The sequence below is a fragment of the Heterodontus francisci genome, chromosome 7 (genome assembly GCF_036365525.1).
Source record: "Heterodontus francisci isolate sHetFra1 chromosome 7, sHetFra1.hap1, whole genome shotgun sequence".
NCBI classification, from domain to species: domain Eukaryota; kingdom Metazoa; phylum Chordata; class Chondrichthyes; order Heterodontiformes; family Heterodontidae; genus Heterodontus; species Heterodontus francisci.
Genome location: NC_090377.1, coordinates 55118334 through 55137317, shown reverse-complemented (window position 1 = coordinate 55137317; position 18984 = coordinate 55118334). Strand labels below are relative to the sequence as shown.

Here is an 18984-nt window from a genome sequence, read left to right as displayed (position 1 = left end):
CGCTCTGCCTCGCCCTCTCTCTCGCTCTGCCTCGCCCTCTCTCTCCTCTCTTCTCTGCCTCGCCCTCTGTATCTCTGCCTCGCCCTCTCTCTCTCTCCCTCGCCCTTTCTCTCTCTCCCTCGCCCTTTCTCTCTCTCTCCCTCTTTGCCTCGCCCACTCTCTCTCTCTCTCTCTCTCTCTGCCTCGCCCACTCTCTCTCTCTCTCTTCCTCGCCTGCTCTCTCTCTCTCTCTGCCTCGCCCGCTCTCTCTCTCTCTCTCTGCCTCGCCCGCTCTCTCTCTGCCTCTCCCTCTCCCTCTGCCTCTCTCTCTGCCTCTCTCTCTGCCTCTCTCTCTGCCTCTCTCTCTGCCTCTCCCTCTCCCTCTCTCTCTGCCTCTCTCTCTGCCTCTCCCTCTCCCTCTCCCTCTCCCTCTCTCTGCCCCGCCCTCTCCCTCTCTCTCTCTACCTCGCCCGCTCTCTCTCTCTGCCTCGCCCGCTCTCTCTCTCTCTCTGCCTCTCCCTCTCCCTCTCTCTCTGCCTCTCCCTCTCTCTCTGCCTCTCTCTGCCTCTTCCTCTCCCTGCCCCGCCCTCTCTCTCTCTCGCCCTCTCTCTCTGCCTCGCCCTCTCTCTCTCTCTGCCTCGCCCTCTCTCTCGCTCTGCCTCGCCCTCTCTCTCGCTCTGCCTCGCCCTCTCTCTCCTCTCTTCTCTGCCTCGCCCTCTGTATCTCTGCCTCGCCCTCTCTCTCTCTCCCTCGCCCTTTCTCTCTCTCCCTCGCCCTTTCTCTCTCTCTCCCTCTTTGCCTCGCCCACTCTCTCTCTCTCTCTCTCTCTCTCTGCCTCGCCCACTCTCTCTCTCTCTCTGCCTCGCCCGCTCTCTCTCTCTCTGCCTCTCCCTCTCCCTCTCTCTCTCTCTCTGCCTCTCCCTCTCCCTCTCTCTCTGCCTCTCCCTCTCCCTCTCTCTCTGCCTCTCTCTCTGCCTCTGCCTCTCCCTCTCCCTCTCTCTGCCCCGCCCGCTCTCTCTCTCTGCCTCGCCCGCTCTCTCTCTCTCTCTGCCTCTCCCTCTCTCTCTGCCTCTCCCTCTCTCTCTGCCTCTCTCTGCCTCTTCCTCTCCCTGCCCCGCCCTCTCTCTCTCTCGCCCTCTCTCTCTGCCTCGCCCTCTCTCTCTCTCTGCCTCGCCCTCTCTCTCTCTCTGCCTCGCCCTCTCTCTCTCTCTGTTTCTTTCTCTCTCTCTGCCTCGCCCTCTCTCTCTCTCTGACTCGCCCCCTCTCTCTCTCTGACTCGCCCCCTCTCTCTCCCTCGTCCTTTCCCTCTCTCTCTCTGCCTCGCCCGCTCTCTCTCTCTCTCTCTCTGCCTCACCCTCGCCCTGCCTCGCCCTCTCTCTCTTTCATTCTCTTTCTCTCTGCCTCGCCTTCTCTCTCTCTCGGCCTCGCCCGCTCTCTCTCGCTCTGCCTCGCCTTCTCTCTCTCTCTCTGCCTCTGCCTCGCCTTCTCTCTCTCTCTCTCGCCTTCTCCCTCTCTCTCTGCCTCGCCCTCTCTCTCTCTCTCTGCCTCGTCCTCTCTCTCTCTCTCTGCCTCGTCCTCTCTCTCTCTCTCTCTGCCTCGCCCTCTCTCTCTCTCTCTCTGCCTCGCCCTCTCTCTCTCTCTCTCTGCCTCGCCCTCTCTCTCTCCCTCTCTGCCTCGCCCTCACTCTCTCTCTGCCTCGCCCTCACTCACTCTCTCTGCCTCGCCCTCACTCTCTCTCTCTCTGCCTCGCCCTCACTCTCTCTCTCCGCCTCGCCCTCACTCTCTCTCTCCGCCTCGCCCTCTCTCCACCTCGCCATCTCTCTCTCTCTCTCCCTCCGCCTCACCCTCTCTTTCCCTCTCCCTCTCCGCCTCGCCCTCTCTCTCTCTCTGCCTCGCCCTCTCTCTCTCTGCCTCGCCCGCTCTCTCCCTCTGCCTCATCCTCTCTCTCTCTCTCTCTGCCTCGCCCTCTCTCTCGCTCTCTCTCTCTGCCTCGCCCTCTCTCTCGCTCTCTGCCTCGCCCTCTCTCTCGCTCTGCCTCGCCCTCTCTCTCGCTCTGCCTCGCCCTCTCTCTCCTCTCTTCTCTGCCTCGCCCTCTGTATCTCTGCCTCGCCCTCTCTCTCTCTCCCTCGCCCTTTCTCTCTCTCCCTCGCCCTTTCTCTCTCTCTCCCTCTTTGCCTCGCCCACCCTCTCTCTCTCTCTCTCTCTGCCTCGCCCACTCTCTCTCTCTTCCTCGCCTGCTCTCTCTCTCTCTCTGCCTCGCCCGCTCTCTCTCTCTCTGCCGCTCCCTCTCCCTCTCTCTCTGCCTCTCCCTCTCCCTCTGCCTCTCTCTCTGCCTCTCCCTCTGCCTCTCCCTCTGCCTCTCCCTCTGCCTCTCCCTCTGCCTCTCCCTCTGCCTCTCCCTCTGCCTCTCCCTCTGCCTCTCCCTCTCTCTGCCCCGCCCTCTCCCTCTCTCTCTCTACCTCGCCCGCTCTCTCTCTCTGCCTCGCCCGCTCTCTCTCTCTCTCTGCCTCTCCCTCTCCCTCTCTCTCTGCCTCTCCCTCTCTCTCTGCCTCTCCCTGCCCCGCCCTCTCTCTCTCTCGCCCTCTCTCTCTGCCTCGCCCTCTCTCTCTCTCTGCCTCGCCCTCTCTCTCGCTCTGCCTCGCCCTCTCTCTCGCTCTGCCTCGCCCTCTCTCTCCTCTCTTCTCTGCCTCGCCCTCTGTATCTCTGCCTCGCCCTCTCTCTCTCTCCCTCGCCCTTTCTCTCTCTCCCTCGCCCTTTCTCTCTCTCTCCCTCTTTGCCTCGCCCACTCTCTCTCTCTCTCTCTCTCTCTCTGCCTCGCCCACTCTCTCTCTCTCTCTTCCTCGCCTGCTCTCTCTCTCTCTCTGCCTCGCCCGCTCTCTCTCTCTCTGCCTCTCCCTCTCCCTCTCTCTCTGCCTCTCCCTCTCCCTCTGCCTCTCTCTCTGCCTCTCCCTCTCCCTCTCTCTGCCCCGCCCTCTCCCTCTCTCTCTCTACCTCGCCCGCTCTCTCTCTCTGCCTCGCCCGCTCTCTCTCTCTCTCTGCCTCTCCCTCTCCCTCTCTCTCTGCCTCTCCCTCTCTCTCTGCCTCTCCCTGCCTCTTCCTCTCCCTGCCCCGCCCTCTCTCTCTCTCGCCCTCTCTCTCTGCCTCGCCCTCTCTCTCTCTCTGCCTCGCCCTCTCTCTCTCTCTGCCTCGCCCTCTCTCTCTCTCTGCCTCGCCCTCTCTCTCTCTCTGCCTCGCCCTCTCTCTCTCTCTGTGCCTCGCCCTCTCTCTCTCTCTGACTCGCCCCCTCTCTCTCTCTGACTCGCCCCCTCTCTCTCCCTCGTCCTTTCCCTCTCTCTCTCTGCATCGCCCGCTCTCTCTCTCTCTCTCTCTGCCTCACCCTCGCCCTGCCTCGCCCTCTCTCTCTTTCATTCTCTTTCTCTCTGCCTCGCCCTCTCTCTCGGCCTCGCCCGCTCTCTCTCGCCCTCTCTCTGCCTCGCCCTCTTTCACTCTCTCTTTCTCTCTCTCTCTGCCTCGCCTTCTCTCTCTCTCTGCCTCGCCTTCTCTCTCTCTCTCTGCCTCGCCTTCTCTCTCTCTCTCTGCCTCTGCCTCGCCTTCTCTCTCTCTCTCTCTCTGCCTCGCCCTCTCTCTCTCTCTGCCTCGCCCTCTCTCTCTCTCTGCCTCGCCCTCTCTCTCTCTCTGTGCCTCGCCCTCTCTCTCTCTCTGACTCGCCCCCTCTCTCTCTCTGACTCGCCCCCTCTCTCTCCCTCGTCCTTTCCCTCTCTCTCTCTGCATCGCCCGCTCTCTCTCTCTCTCTCTCTGCCTCACCCTCGCCCTGCCTCGCCCTCTCTCTCTTTCATTCTCTTTCTCTCTGCCTCGCCCTCTCTCTCGGCCTCGCCCGCTCTCTCTCGCCCTCTCTCTGCCTCGCCCTCTTTCACTCTCTCTTTCTCTCTCTCTCTGCCTCGCCTTCTCTCTCTCTCTGCCTCGCCTTCTCTCTCTCTCTCTGCCTCGCCCTCTCTCTCCTCTCTTCTCTGCCTCGCCCTCTGTATCTCTGCCTCGCCCTCTCTCTCTCTCCCTCGCCCTTTCTCTCTCTCCCTCGCCCTTTCTCTCTCTCTCCCTCTTTGCCTCGCCCACTCTCTCTCTCTCTCTCTCTCTGCCTCGCCCACTCTCTCTCTCTTCCTCGCCTGCTCTCTCTCTCTCTCTGCCTCGCCCGCTCTCTCTCTCTCTGCCGCTCCCTCTCCCTCTCTCTCTGCCTCTCCCTCTCCCTCTGCCTCTCTCTCTGCCTCTCCCTCTGCCTCTCCCTCTGCCTCTCCCTCTGCCTCTCCCTCTGCCTCTCCCTCTGCCTCTCCCTCTGCCTCTCCCTCTGCCTCTCCCTCTCTCTGCCCCGCCCTCTCCCTCTCTCTCTCTACCTCGCCCGCTCTCTCTCTCTGCCTCGCCCGCTCTCTCTCTCTCTCTGCCTCTCCCTCTCCCTCTCTCTCTGCCTCTCCCTCTCTCTCTGCCTCTCCCTGCCCCGCCCTCTCTCTCTCTCGCCCTCTCTCTCTGCCTCGCCCTCTCTCTCTCTCTGCCTCGCCCTCTCTCTCGCTCTGCCTCGCCCTCTCTCTCGCTCTGCCTCGCCCTCTCTCTCCTCTCTTCTCTGCCTCGCCCTCTGTATCTCTGCCTCGCCCTCTCTCTCTCTCCCTCGCCCTTTCTCTCTCTCCCTCGCCCTTTCTCTCTCTCTCCCTCTTTGCCTCGCCCACTCTCTCTCTCTCTCTCTCTCTCTCTGCCTCGCCCACTCTCTCTCTCTCTCTTCCTCGCCTGCTCTCTCTCTCTCTCTGCCTCGCCCGCTCTCTCTCTCTCTGCCTCTCCCTCTCCCTCTCTCTCTGCCTCTCCCTCTCCCTCTGCCTCTCTCTCTGCCTCTCCCTCTCCCTCTCTCTGCCCCGCCCTCTCCCTCTCTCTCTCTACCTCGCCCGCTCTCTCTCTCTGCCTCGCCCGCTCTCTCTCTCTCTCTGCCTCTCCCTCTCCCTCTCTCTCTGCCTCTCCCTCTCTCTCTGCCTCTCCCTGCCTCTTCCTCTCCCTGCCCCGCCCTCTCTCTCTCTCGCCCTCTCTCTCTGCCTCGCCCTCTCTCTCTCTCTGCCTCGCCCTCTCTCTCTCTCTGCCTCGCCCTCTCTCTCTCTCTGCCTCGCCCTCTCTCTCTCTCTGCCTCGCCCTCTCTCTCTCTCTGTGCCTCGCCCTCTCTCTCTCTCTGACTCGCCCCCTCTCTCTCTCTGACTCGCCCCCTCTCTCTCCCTCGTCCTTTCCCTCTCTCTCTCTGCATCGCCCGCTCTCTCTCTCTCTCTCTCTGCCTCACCCTCGCCCTGCCTCGCCCTCTCTCTCTTTCATTCTCTTTCTCTCTGCCTCGCCCTCTCTCTCGGCCTCGCCCGCTCTCTCTCGCCCTCTCTCTGCCTCGCCCTCTTTCACTCTCTCTTTCTCTCTCTCTCTGCCTCGCCTTCTCTCTCTCTCTGCCTCGCCTTCTCTCTCTCTCTCTGCCTCGCCTTCTCTCTCTCTCTCTGCCTCTGCCTCGCCTTCTCTCTCTCTCTCTCTCTCTCTCGCCTTCTCCCTCTCTCTCTGCCTCGCCTTCTCTCTCTCTCTGCCTCGCCTTCTCTCTCTCTCTCTCTGCCTCGCCTTCTCTCTCTCTCTCTCTCTCTGCCTCGCCTTCTCTCTCTCTCTCTCTGCCTCGCCTTCTCTCTCTCGCTCTCTGCCTCGCCTTCTCTCTCTCGCTCTCTCTGCCTCGCCTTCTCTCTCTCTCTGCCTCGCCTTCTCTCTCTCTCTCTCTCTGCCTCGCCTTCTCTCTCTCTCTCTGTCTGCCTTGCCTTCTCGCTCACTCTCTCTGCCTCACCTTCTCTCTCTCTCTCTCTCTCTGCCTCGCCTTCTCTCTCTCTCTCTCTCTCTGCCTCGCCTTCTCTCTCTCTCTCTCTCTGCCTCGCCCTCTCTCTCTCTCTGCCTCGCTCTCTCTCTCTCTCTCTCTGCCTCGCCCTCGCCCTCTCTCTGCCTCGCCCTCTCTCTCTCTCTCTCTCTGCCTCGCCCTCTCTCTCTCTCTGCCTCGCCCTCTCTCTCTCTCTGCCTCGCCCTCTCTCTCTCTCTGCCTCGCCCTCTCTCTCTCTCTGCCTCGCCCTCTCTCTCTCTCTGACTCGCCCCCTCTCTCTTTCTCCCTCGCCCTCTCTCTCTTTCTCCCTCGCCCTCTCTCTCTTTCTCCCTCGCCCTCTCTCTCTCCCTTTCTCTCTCTCCCTCGCCCGCTCTCTCTCCCTCTCTCTCTGCCTCACCCTCGCCCTGCCTCGCCCTCTCTCTCTCTGCCTCGCCCGCTCTCTCTCTCTCTCTCTGCCTCGCCCTCTCTCTCTCTCTGCCTCGCCCTCGCCCTCTCTCTGCCTCACCCTCGCCCTCTCTCTGCCTCACCCTCGCCCTTTCTCTCTCGCTCTGCCTCGCCCTCGCCCTCTTTCTGCCTCGCCCTCTTTCACTCTCTCTTTCACTCTCTCTCTGCCTCGCCTTCTCCCTCTCTCTCTGCCTCGCCTTCTCCCTCTCTCTCTCTGCCTCGCCTTCTCTCTCTCTCTCTCTCTCTCTCTCTGCCTCGCCTTCTCCCTCTCTCTCTCTCTCTCTCTGCCTCGCCTTCTCCCTCTCTCTCTGCCTCGCCTTCTCCCTCTCTCTCTGCCTCGCCTCCTCTCTCTGTCTCTCTCTCTGCCTCGCCTTCTCTCTCTCTCTCTCTCTCTCTCTGCCTCGCCTTCTCCCTCTCTCTCTGCCTCACCTTCTCTCTCTCTCTCTGCCTCTCCCTCTCCCTCTCTCTCTGCCTCTCCCTCTCCCTCTCTCTCTGCCTCTCCCTCTCCCTCTCTCTGCCCCGCCCTCTCCCTCTCTCTCTCTACCTCGCCTGCTCTCTCTCTCTGCCTCGCCCGCTCTCTCTCTCTGCCTCGCCCGCTCTCTCTCTCTCTCTGCCTCTCCCTCTCCCTCTCTCTCTGCCTCTCCCTCTCCGCCCCGCCCTCTCTCTCTCTCTCTGCCCCGCCCTCTCTCTCTCTCGCCTTCTCTCTCTGCCTCGCCCTCTCTCTCTGCCTCGCCCTCTCTCTCTCTCTGACTCGCCCCCTCTCTCTCTCTGACTCGCCCCCTCTCTCTCTCTGACTCGCCCCCTCTCTCTCCCTCGTCCTTTCCCTCTCTCTCTCTACCTCGCCCGCTCTCTCTCTCTCTCTCTCTGCCTCACCCTCGCCCTGCCTCGCCCTCTCTCTCTTTCATTCTCTTTCTCTCTGCCTCGCCCTCTCTCTCGGCCTCGCCCGCTCTCTCTCTCTCTCTCTCTGCCTCGCCTTCTCTCTCTCTCTCTGTCTGCCTCGCCTTCTCTCTCTCTCTCTGTCTGCCTCACCTTCTCGCTCACTCTCTCTGCCTCACCTTCTCTCTCTCTCTCTCTCTCTGCCTCGCCTTCTCTCTCTCTCTCTCTCTCTGCCTCGCCTTCTCTCTCTCTCTCTCTCTGCCTCGCCCTCTCTCTCTCTCTGCCTCGCCCTCTCTCTCTCTCTCTCTCTATGCCTCGCCCTCGCCCTCTCTCTGCCTCGCCCTCACTCTCTCTCTCTCTGCCTCGCCCTCACTCTCTCTCTCTCTGCCTCGCCCTCTCTCTCTCTCTGCCTCGCCCTCTCTCTCTCTCTCTCTGCCTCGCCCTCTCTCTCTCTCTCTCTGCCTCGCCCTCTCTCTCTCTCTCTCTGCCTCGCCCTCTCTCTCTGCCTCGCCCTCTCTCTCTCTCTGACTCGCCCCCTCTCTCTTTCTCCCTCGCCCTCTCTCTCTTTCTCCCTCGCCCTCTCTCTCTCCCTTTCTCTCTCTCCCTCGCCCACTCTCTCTCTCTCTGCCTCGCCCGCTCTCTCTCTCTCTCTCTCTGCCTCACCCTCGCCCTGCCTCGCCCTCTCTCTCTCTGCCTCGCCCGCTCTCTCTCTCTGCCTCGCCCTCTCTCTCTCTCTCTGCCTCGCCCTCGCCCTCTCTCTGCCTCGCCCTCGCCCTCTCTCTGCCTCGCCCTCGCCCTCTCTCTGCCTCGCCCTCGCCCTTTCTCTCTCGCTCTGCCTCGCCCTCGCCCTCTCTCTGCCTCGCCCTCTTTCACTCTCTCTTTCACTCTCTCTCTGCCTCGCCTTCTCCCTCTCTCTCTGCCTCGCCTTCTCCCTCTCTCTCTCTGCCTCGCCTTCTCTCTCTCTCTCTCTCTCTGCCTCACCTTCTCCCTCTCTCTCTCTCTCTGCCTCGCCTTCTCCCTCTCTCTCTGCCTCGCCTTCTCCCTCTCTCTCTCGCCTTCTCTCTCTCTCTCTCCGCCTCGCCTTCTCTCTCTCTCTCTCTCTCTGCCCCGCCCTCTCCCTCTCTCTCTCTACCTCGCCTGCTCTCCCTCTCTCTCTGCCTCTCCCTCTCCCTCTGCCTCTCCCTCTCCCTCTCTCTCTGCCTCTCCCTCTCCCTCTCTCTGCCCCGCCCTCTCTCTCTCTCGCCTTCTCTCTCTGCCTCGCCCTCTCTCTCTGCCTCGCCCTCTCTCTCTCTCTGCCTCGTCCTCTCTCTCTCTGTTTCTTTCTCTCTCTCTGCCTCGCCCTCTCTCTCTCCCTGACTCGCCCCCTCTCTCTTTCTCCCTCGCCCTCTCTCTCTCCCTCGTCCTTTCCCTCTCTCTCTCTACCTCGCCCGCTCTCTCTCTCTCTCTCTGCCTCACCCTCGCCCTGCCTCGCCCTCTCTCTCTTTCATTCTCTTTCTCTCTGCCTCGCCCTCTCTCTCGGCCTCGCCCGCTCTCTCTCTCTCTCTCTCTGCCTCGCCCTCGCCCTCTCTCTCTCTCTGCCTCGCCCTCGCCCTTTCTCTCTCTCTCTGCCTCGCCCTCGCCCTCTCTCTGCCTCGCCCTCTTTCACTCTCTTTCACTCTCTCTCTGCCTCGCCTTCTCTCTCTCTCTCTCTGCCTCGCCTTCTCTCTCTCTCTGCCTCGCCTTCTCTCTCTCTCTCTCTCTCTGCCTCGCCTTCTCTCTCTCTCTCTCGCCTTCTCCCTCTCTCTCTGCCTCGCCTTCTCTCTCTCTCTGCCTCGCCTTCTCTCTCTCTCTCTCTCTCTGCCTCGCCTTCTCTCTCTATCTCTCTGCCTCGCCTTCTCTCTCTCTCTCTCTCTGCCTCGCCTTCTCTCTCTCTCTCTCTCTGCCTCGCCTTCTCTCTCTCACTGCCTCGCCTTCTCTCTCTCTCTCTCTCTGCCTTGCCTTCTCGCTCACTCTCTGCCTCGCCCTCGCTCACTCTCTGCCTCACTCCATCTGTCAGTTGCGGGAGCACTCAGCACAGTAGCTTTGCTGTTGGTCAGTTTTTTTTTTAAATCACGCTGTCAGTTTCACAGCTGAGAGGTGCTGACATCGGAACTGCAGTTTCTGAACTTTGGGCAGCTTCGGAGTTTCCCAGTGGGTTCCGACATTTTTTTAAAATCCTGCCGGGAAACCCTAAACTGCGTGAAGTTCAGAAACCTCTGTTCCCGAGGTCACCACCTGTCAGCTGTGAAACTGACAGCATGATTTTTTCTAAAAGCCAGTCTAAAAGACAACAGTAGAAAATTTCTCATCTCTGAAATACATCTGCCGGCTGGATGGAAACCTTTAGTCGGCCGGATCCCGTCCCGCAGTCCATATGTTGGACACCCTTGCTAAGAAAGGCTTTTATGTTGTGTGATTTTATTGAGGTCTGTTTGACTAATTATTTAAGACAAATGATCATAGATATTTATGAGATTTAGTCTAAATATGATTTTGAAGAGACGTTAACGTTCTGTATTCAATGCTACACTGTTTGGAAATAATGGAGGTAAATTTGAAACTTAACCTACTCATCAGGAAATCAACTGAATCAGATCAATCATTCATTTTACACCCCACACAGTTTATTTTCTATTAAAGTCAACTCCATCCAATCTGATCCAGGCATTTTCCTGCAGGCGAGTTAGGTTAAAATTACCCCAACTAACATGCCCCTGATCATCAAACAATACAAGCACATTCACAAACAAAAAATATAGATGAGAACCTAAAGATCTAAATAAATGTTGTAAAAACAGCACACCACCTCTCCTTGTTCAGCTGTGCTCAAATACAATACTTTCATAATTGAAGTGAAATAAATTCCTCCTATGACATAACTTCTCTTGCATGCTAACTTACCTAAAAAATAACTGTCAATGTCCTCTGGACTTAGTTGGTCGCATTCTCACCTCTGGAGTTGTGAATTCAAGTCTCACTCCAAGACCTGAGCACAAACCATGTTCATTCTTTCTATAGAATGCCTGCCTTATGCTCAGTGATTGGGTATAACCACTGAATTTCATTAGCTATTCACATTACAAAACAAAACATTACTGCCACTGGTTATTAAAGTTATAGGGAAAAATGTTGAAGTCAATATCTGAAATCACATTAAAATCCCCAGAAATGCTCAAATATATTTTGACAGCAACGTCATTTAGAACTTAAACTAGCTTTGTGGCTCTTTTTTTTTTAGAAAAAAATACCTAAAGAAGCCCACTTGCTATTGAACTAGATGGCAGATACATTGGATGTTCAAGCCAGGTTGCAAAACTACTATTTGCTTAAGATAGTTTGGTAATATGGCAGGTTGGAATAAAGCATGGTCACTTTTGCTATTATGCATTCATGTTCTCCTATAGCCTGCTCATCCAACTTCACCATGTTGGCCACCGTTCAGGTATTGCTAAATCTAAAAGGTTAACAAATGTGTAAGTAGCTGACCCCATTACCCCCATCGCACCCCCTACCCAGCGCCAAGTGAGCAAAAAACATCATTTGATGTACTCTAAACTATACAGACCAGAAGATCTCAACCTTGATGCCGTTTGTGTTAAGTTAGCTGATTCTTGGCCAGAGCGGCAGCTTGCATGCAGCAACTGGCCTCAGTTTCCCATGCTAGGGGGAGGAAGTTCAGCAGGATTCCTGAATCCTCTCCAATGACCTTTGCAGGACTTGAGCACATTAATGGAAATAATAATTCCAAGCCAACCATAACAGTACAGCCTTCAATTCTTCCACTTCTCATTCTGGGAATGGGTTGAGCTCAATATATTGAAACTCTCCCCCTAGTGGCCTAAACTGAGAACAGGCAAAATTCACACCTAATCGTACACACGATAGAAATCAGTTTCAATCCTCATCGTGTCAAGATCTGAAACAATCCACTAAGCCATTTTTTCTGCTACCGCACTACATTTTTGAATAAGGACTGTTTAACATTTTTAGAACTGCCTTCAACTATGATATAAAATGTAACAAACTGACTTAGGAAGATTAAACAGTTAGCTTACTAATTGATCATTTCATAACTCTGTGCGATTTCTATCTTGCACTGGTGACAAACAGGACTAAAATAAGTATACTAACTGGATCAAAAATTTCCAAGTGCATGAGCTTTCTGCCCAAATTTTAAACCTACAATAATGTAATAGAAAAATGCTTGGCAAATAATTATGCAATCTTCCTGGAAACTTGCACCATTGTAATGGTACATGATCATACAGCACGAAAGAAAGGAAATTATGGGATTAGCGACTTATGCCATTGCTTACACGAAGCCATAGTTTCCTGGGACTTCTGCATTGTTCTGCCCTCGCTGAAGTATTGAGGTTAACCATCTCTCCCCCCATTAAAAATCAATGGTGATTGCAAATTTCTTAATATTTGTTTTCTCGCTGCTGCTGCCTAGACTGGAATGGTACTGGTGAGCAAGTAGCAGTGTGATATATGGATTTTGGGCTCCATCGTCCATTTAATTTACACATGCAGCCTCTAAATAAATCGACTGAAACTTTCAGTTAATGTATCTTAGGCATATGGTTATAGTCAGCACTATTGTCATTCACGCACAGTGCAGAAGTGGCAGTATGCTCCTAGTTCATGCTATTAGCTAATTAGAGATATTAGAAAAGGAACTGCTAATCCATAGATGCAGGGACGGATTTCCATCTCATCGAACAGGTAGAACAAATGAATTTGTGGAATCAATTAACCTTGAAAGAACATTACACTACCAGGTACAATTCCTGTCTAATATGTAAAATCTAGGAGAAAAATTATGTATGTCTGGAAGACCATTGTGCTAATAAACAAGAAGATTTTAATCAATGCATACCAAGTCACAAGCAAGTACTATATAGGCAAGTTTTAGATGCCTGTGTTTAGGAGGGAGTTGTGGGGATCACTTCAAGTCTTCAGATCAGGTAAATCAGAGTAAATGCATTATCTTTGCCATATGACATCTCTTTTCATATATTACATATACATTATACATATTTCTTCATCTACCTTCTCGTTTCTGTCTGGAGACATTTCTTAGTCTGGTGTGTCTATTGTATAGAATATCAATGTAATATGAAGAGACTGATTAATAACTTGATTAAGCAACTATTTGCTGTTGGGGAGAAAAAATGGGAGCATAAGCAAAGTAATGATGAAATTATCCTAATGTACAGTTGTTCAACGCCATCCATGTAGAGATAAGTGATAAGCTGCTTTATTATTAATTTCATCAAGTGAAACACCTATTGTTTAATCTTCAGAGCATAGCACCTATTCTCTGATGTGACAGATGCTTCAAAGCAGCTTCTGGGATTAAAGACAACGTTGTACATGCATGTTCAAACACTAAATTGAAACAGTGCAACAGGCAGCCATTATCAGGGTGGATTCTTTCAATATGCATATCATATACAACATATAAATACAGATTTAAATAGAAGTTACATTTTACATATTCACATGCTTATTTTATGTTGTAGAACTGAATCATTTGCAGCTGAATGCATCACAGATTGATAAATTTTTCCAGGGCTTAGCAGAGGTTATATGGCAAAAGCTATTTTGCTGCAGCTTTATTTTAGAAAGGACTTAATTTTATTATAACAGTGTTGTTGAGTTCAGTGCCAATATTACTATAACGAAGAAATGGCAGAAAGATCATGGCTTCTGTGCATTCTCCATGGCAATGCCTCTACCAATCTGAGTCCACTTGCCAACCAATCAGCACTCTCTTCTCATACAGTATAAATTTGTTGCTTTCCCTTACATTGGTATTCTTTCAAATTGTCCTGATGAGTGCAAGACAAAAAGCTTCCACAAAATGTCCCTGCTGTCATCAATATTCAAAACATATTAATAAGGTCAAATTACTTGTAATTTAAACATTTCTGAGTTATTTGTGTGTTCATATGTTTTATTAAAATTAGACACCTGTAGTCATGTAGCATGAAGTACTCGTACAAGATCAACAGGATTTTGCCCTAAGTCAGATGGTGAGCAATTATATTTTACCAAAAAGCCTTCTGAAAACCCAACTCTAAATTAGGTTAAATTAAAATACTTATGCTGTTTATAGATCTGGTATACAATATCCACATCTACCCAAAGCACGCAGGATTTGAAAGTTATCATACTTACTGAGGAACTGTGTCGTATGGTTGTAGGCAAAGAACTTGTGGCTAGTAGTGAAGTAGGAGAATTGCATAGTTCAGGAAAAGGATTTGGAATGGATGACAAAGCCAATATTTCATTCTTCTCCTTTATGTCCCTATATTAACCAAGAGTAACATGGTTTTATTTACTATTAGTGTCATAGTTCATGCATCACCTAAATATCCTTAAATTCTGCCATTTTAGTGCACATAGATGTGATCACTCCTCTGATCTCTTAAAACACTGCTGGGCATGTGCACTCACATAAACCCCTTTAAGCAGTCATATATATGCCAAGAATAGGCATTCCACAGAGAGTCGATGTTTTGGGGCCCCACTCTGCATTCACTGATTTTAAAAAAGAAATAGTCTAAGTCTCTTCCTCCGCATCCCACTCCTCTCCCAACACTAGTGAAGAATGTACAAAAACAAATCCTTCTGTTGTCTCAATCACATTCCCAGTGGTAGGGCTTGTGGCCCCTGTATACCGGAGAGAGAATTTTGTGTGAACAGGAGTCCATTAGCCACCAAACTCAGGAGCACGAATGGGAGGAGGAGGAGGAAAGAAAGCCAGAAAGGCAAAAAAAAAAAGATGGGAAATGGATGACAATTAAAAAGGAAGAAATGGCTGTCAAAGGAAGGATTGAAGGCATTGAAGACAGAGAAAGTAATGGATTTGAAAGAGGAAAATGGATGGCAAAGTGAAAGATGTTAATCAGCACTTTCTAGTTTTCAAGGTTGTATACATGTCTACAAAGTGATTTTCTCCTCTGTGCTCTGCAGGCCAAAATTCTTGATTAAAATTGACCATTTTTCTTCTTCACATTCCCAAAGCAGCTAAATAATTCATAGTGACATAAGATAGGACTTAGCTCCCAATTACTATTCCCTGTACCAATTTAAGTCAGGCAATTTTCAGGCCTGGAGAATGGCCCATCAACCTTCACTGCTTCCTGAAAAAAAACAAAGTGATTCCTGACAATGCTGGCCGCCACTGACGTCATCAGGCTGCGCCGTGGTGCGCACATGAGCAGACGGTCTCCTGCTCTCTGTGCATGCGCTGCGTTCCAGTTTGTTAGGACTGGTTAGCGCATGCGCCGATGACGTCATCGCGCTCTGGCAACGCGCCTGGTCGGCCTCTGCTCATGCGCTTTATGCAACGCCAACATATTCATGCATGCGTCAACCTTCGAATATTCACGCATGCATCAAGCTTCGGCGCGTGTTTCTGAAAGTGGAAGGAGGAGAGGTTTTGTCGGGCATTTTCTTGCATTTTATCACAATTATTTAGTCGTTTTGAAGATTTCAGTCTGCTTCATTTTTATCAGAAGAGGAGATTGCTCCAAGGTAAGTTGCTCTGAAAACATTTCCATTGTCTGCGGCACTACATGTGCTCCAGTCCCTCTTGTAAGTTGCTTTGAAAACATTTCCATTGTCTGGGGCACTGCATGTGCTCCAGTCCCTGTTGTAAGTTGCTTTGAAAACATTTCCATTGTCTGGGGCACTGCATGTGCTCCAGTCCACTGCACTGCACTAAAATCCTTTCCATTGTCTGGGGGTGTGTGCAGGCAGTACATGTGCTCCAGTCCCTGCTGTAAGTTGCTCTGTTCCTGCACCCATCAGAGCCGTGCACATGGACACACAGCCACCTGTTTCCCATCTGCCCTTGAAACAACCATGCAGAACCTTGTGAGACTCCGCAATTGCCAGCTGCTGCCTGTCAAGCAGAGAGGGCGTCCAAAGCGGTCAAGCACTTGGGGAACATTCAGCAAGAAGAGACTGAGCACTAAAAGAAACAAGCATGCCGTGTCCAGTGGTAGCACAAATGTGACTGCTCTTGCTGTGTACACAACTGGTGAGGTGGGAATGCAGCCACACCGTTCTCCATCCTCAATGTTGCTTTAAGGCAAAGGTAGAAAAGAGCGAAAGAAATGGAAGGTGATGCTGATAGCAGTAGGCAGGATTAAATGGGAGCGGATGGGAAGGCGCAGGAGTAGCATAACCACCAGCAGGGAACAGCTGGGCTAAATGACCTGCTTTATGTTCATAGTCCAAAAGAAATGTGCTTCTTTTTCCAGCACCCTCACATCATTCATGTTTTCCCTGAGAGCAGCATTGAACCATCACAAGATAGAGGCAGTAACATCATCCTGACTCCTGCAGCTGAGGTGGGTACTAAGTGATTCATTGGCGGTGTTATCAGTACATGCCTTTACTGCAGAACATGAAGCATGCTCAACAGTAATTTCATTGGAGGGGGGAAGCTCTGACACTGATCTTTCCTTACTTCTTTTCATGTAAAACATGGCCGTCGAGAAAACAATCCTTGACACTTAAGGTCAGCATTCTAGCAACGAAGGCAACTGGATCATGCTGCGGAGCTTTTCACGATGTGGAAAGGAACCTTGCATTTATGGATGAAGTGGGAGCGCACATTGGGATGCATTTGGGGAACATTCACCAAGAATAGACTGAGCTCAGACTCTTGTGACTTTGCCTTCTTAACATGGACATTACAGTAGTGGAATAGAGAGCCACGCGTTGATTCACCACAAGGCTCTCCAGGAACAATCTCTTTAGTACTGCATAGCAGAGACTCGGCCTGTCTGTCTCACGGGAATGCTGGCAACACAACACTCATGTATCCATGCACAGAAGTGCCTCGAATGCTTAATGTACTTAATAAAATTTCTCAATAATTAAAACTGGAATTGTTGAGGTTTTTGATGCTATTTTCCCGACTTCAGATATTCAACTGTGGTGGGGTCCTTGGGGGGTGGGGGGTTGTGAGGGGGAGGTGGGGGAAGTGTGGGGGGGGAGAGGGGGAGGTGGGGGAGGTATGGGGGAGAGGGGGAGGGGGGGTGAGGGGGAGAGGGGCAGGTGGGGGGGTATGGGGGGAGAGGGGGGTGTGGGGGGAGAAGGGGAGTTGGGGGGGCGTGGTGGTGGTGGGGGGAGAGGGGGAGGGTGAGGGGGTGTGGAGAGGGGGAGGTGGGGGGATGTGGGCGGGGTGTGGGAGGAGGTGGGGGGTATGTTGGGGAGGTGTGGGGGGGTGGGAGAGGGGGGAGATGGGAGGTGGAGGGTATGTTGGGGGAGAGGGGGAGGTGGGGGGAGATGGGAGGTGTGCAGGGTGAGAGGGGGAGGTGGGGGGGGGTGTGGGGGAGAGGGGGAGCTGGTGAGGGAGAGGGGGAGGTGGTGAGGGAGAAGGGGAGGTGAGGGAGGTGGTGAGGGAGTGGGGGAGGTGGGGGGTGTGGGGGAAGGACAGGGGGAGGTGGGGGATGGAGAGGGGGAGGTGGGGGATGGAGAGGGGGAGGTGTGGGGGGGACGAGGGGGATGTGGGGGTGGTGTGGGGATGACAGGGGGAGGTGGGGGGGTGTGGGGGAGGTGTGAGAGGTGTGGGGGGAGAGGGGGAAGTGTGGAGGAGAGGGGGAGGGAGTGGTGGAGGGGGGGTGAGGGGGAGGTGGGGGGGGACGAGGGGGATGTGGGGGAGGTGTGGGGAGGAGAGGGGGAGGTGGGGGGTGTGGGGGGAGAGGGGGGAAAGGGGGAGGTGGGGGGGTGTGGGGGAGAGGGGGAGGGAGGTGGAGGGGGGTGAGGGGGAGGGGGTGTGGGGGAGGTGGGGGAGAGCGGTTTGGGGGAGGTGGGGGGAGAAGGGGAGGTGCGGGGAGAGGGGGGGGTCAGGGGGTAGGGGAGGTGGGGGGAGAGGGGGTGGGGGAGGTGGGGGGAGAGGGGAAGTTCATGGAGCTGGGGGGAGAGGGGGAGGTGGGGCGGTGGTGGGGGGAGAGGGGGTGTGGGGAAGGTGGGGGAAGAGGAGGAGGTGGAGGTGGTGGGAGAGGGGTAGTTCAGGGAGGTGGGGGGAGAGGGGGAGGTGGGGGGGAGGGGAAGTGGTGAGGGAGAGGGGGAGGTGGGTGGGGGGGACGGGGGGAGGTGTGGGAGGGGACGAGGGGGAGGTGTGGGAGGGGAAGAGGGGGAGGTGGGGGGTGTGAAGAGGTGGGGGGGGTGAAGAGGGGAAGGTGGGGGGTGAAGAGGGGGAGGTGGGGGGTGAAGAGGGGGAGGTGGGGGGTGAAGAGGGGGAGGTGGGGGGGGAAGGGGTGAAAGAGGGGGAGGTGGGGGGGGAAGAGGGGGAGGTGGGGGGGGAAGAGGGGGAGGTGGGGGGCGGAGAGCGGGAGGTGGGGGTGCGGAGAGCGGGAGGGTGTGGGAAGAGGTGGAGGGGGGGAAAGAGGTGGAGGTTGGGGGTGGGGAAGAGTTGGAGGTGGGGTGGGAGGAGTTGGAGGTTGGGGGGGTGGGGGCGAGGTGGAGGTTGGGGAGGGGGGAGAGAGGTGGAGGTTGGGGGCGGAGAGGTGGAGGTTGGGGGGGGGGGGAAAAGAGGTGGAGGTTGGGGGGGGGGAAGAGGTGGAGGTTGGGGGGGGGGAAGAGGTGGAGGTTGCGGGGGGGGGGCGAGAGGTGGAAGTTGGGGGGGGGGCGAGAGGTGGAAGTTGGGGGGCTGGGGGGCAAGGTGGAGGTTGGGGGGTGGGGTGGGGAGAGGTGGAGGTTGGGGTGGGGGGAGAGGTGGAGGGGTGGGGGGGAAGAGGTGGATGTTGCGGGGGGAGAATTGGAGGTGGGGGGTTGGGATGAGGTGGGGGGAGGGAGAGGGAGTGGTTGAGGTGGGGTGGGGGGGAAGAGGTGGGGGTTGGGAGGTAGAGAGGGGGGTGGGGGGAGAGGGGGTGTGGTGGGGTAGTGGGAGGGAGTTAAATTCAGAAGTTCCTGATGAGTGGGATGCAAAAGGCAGGGACCAGACAGCTGCAATGCCTGAAGTACAGTTGAGAAGTAGGGGAGAAAGCGGCTGGATGGTGGATGTGAAGCTGGAGGGAACGGCTGGACGGAGAGGGCCGGAAGCGAGAGGTCGTAGAGAGCCGCGGGGAGCGATCAGCCGAAGACCTTGGTGTCGCCGGGTGCAGGGACCGGCCGGTGCGACTTTTGCCGTTGCAAGTTTATGGCGCATTCGCAGAAAAACACTCCTCCTCCCTCCCCCCCACCCCTCCCCCCGCCCACGCTGCTGTCTCCCGCCGCTCCGCTCCCCTCCGTCACCGGCCCGTTCGCTTGCCCACTCGCCGGCCGCTCCACTCTCCGGCCCTGGCCCGCTCGTTTGCTCTCTCACTCCGCCATTGTGTGCTGCCATGAGTTTGTTAGGTTGCCTCCGTGTGATTATTTGAGCAGCGCCATCTTTAGTCCTGGCAGCTGCCTAAAGTTGCAGACTGTGACGTTTTAGTGGTACCTGCTGCATTTGCGCAGTGCCACAGCAGCGCCACCTAGCGGTAGCATTGTCAGCAAATACAGCCTAAAAAAAAGTGTCCAAGTGGAGAGCAACACTAAATCCACCAAGGTCGCACTTCGAATTACAATACAGAAATAAGCCATTTGGCACAATAAGTCCATGTTAGTGTTTATCCTCCATGAGTAGTACTCCTCATCACATATGCCCTTTGAGTTTCCATATTACTTTATTCCCCATCCTTCAATCATCTTTCTAATGCATCCTTAATGCCGATATGATCTCTGTTTCGATAACCAGCTCTGGAGTCTACCAGGACTACTGAAGCAGTGAGCTGTCAAAAGATCAACACCTGACACCTTAACAT

At 54.7% G+C, this 18984-nt stretch overlaps 1 protein-coding gene across 9 annotated transcripts in view; it reads right to left on the bottom strand.

Annotated features, from left to right (window-relative positions):
• Nucleotides 1-18984, bottom strand: part of grb14 (growth factor receptor-bound protein 14) — a 279490-nt gene that overhangs the window by 233875 nt on the left and 26631 nt on the right. Inside the window, exon 2 of one of the 9 annotated variants that reach the window (XM_068035228.1) lies at nt 13358-13487. The exons of the other annotated variants lie outside the window; for them this stretch is intronic. Within the exon in view, the coding sequence (XP_067891329.1) occupies nt 13358-13487 (130 nt within the window). The remainder of the gene's footprint in view (nt 1-13357; nt 13488-18984) is intronic. 9 annotated transcript variants of the gene reach the window in all.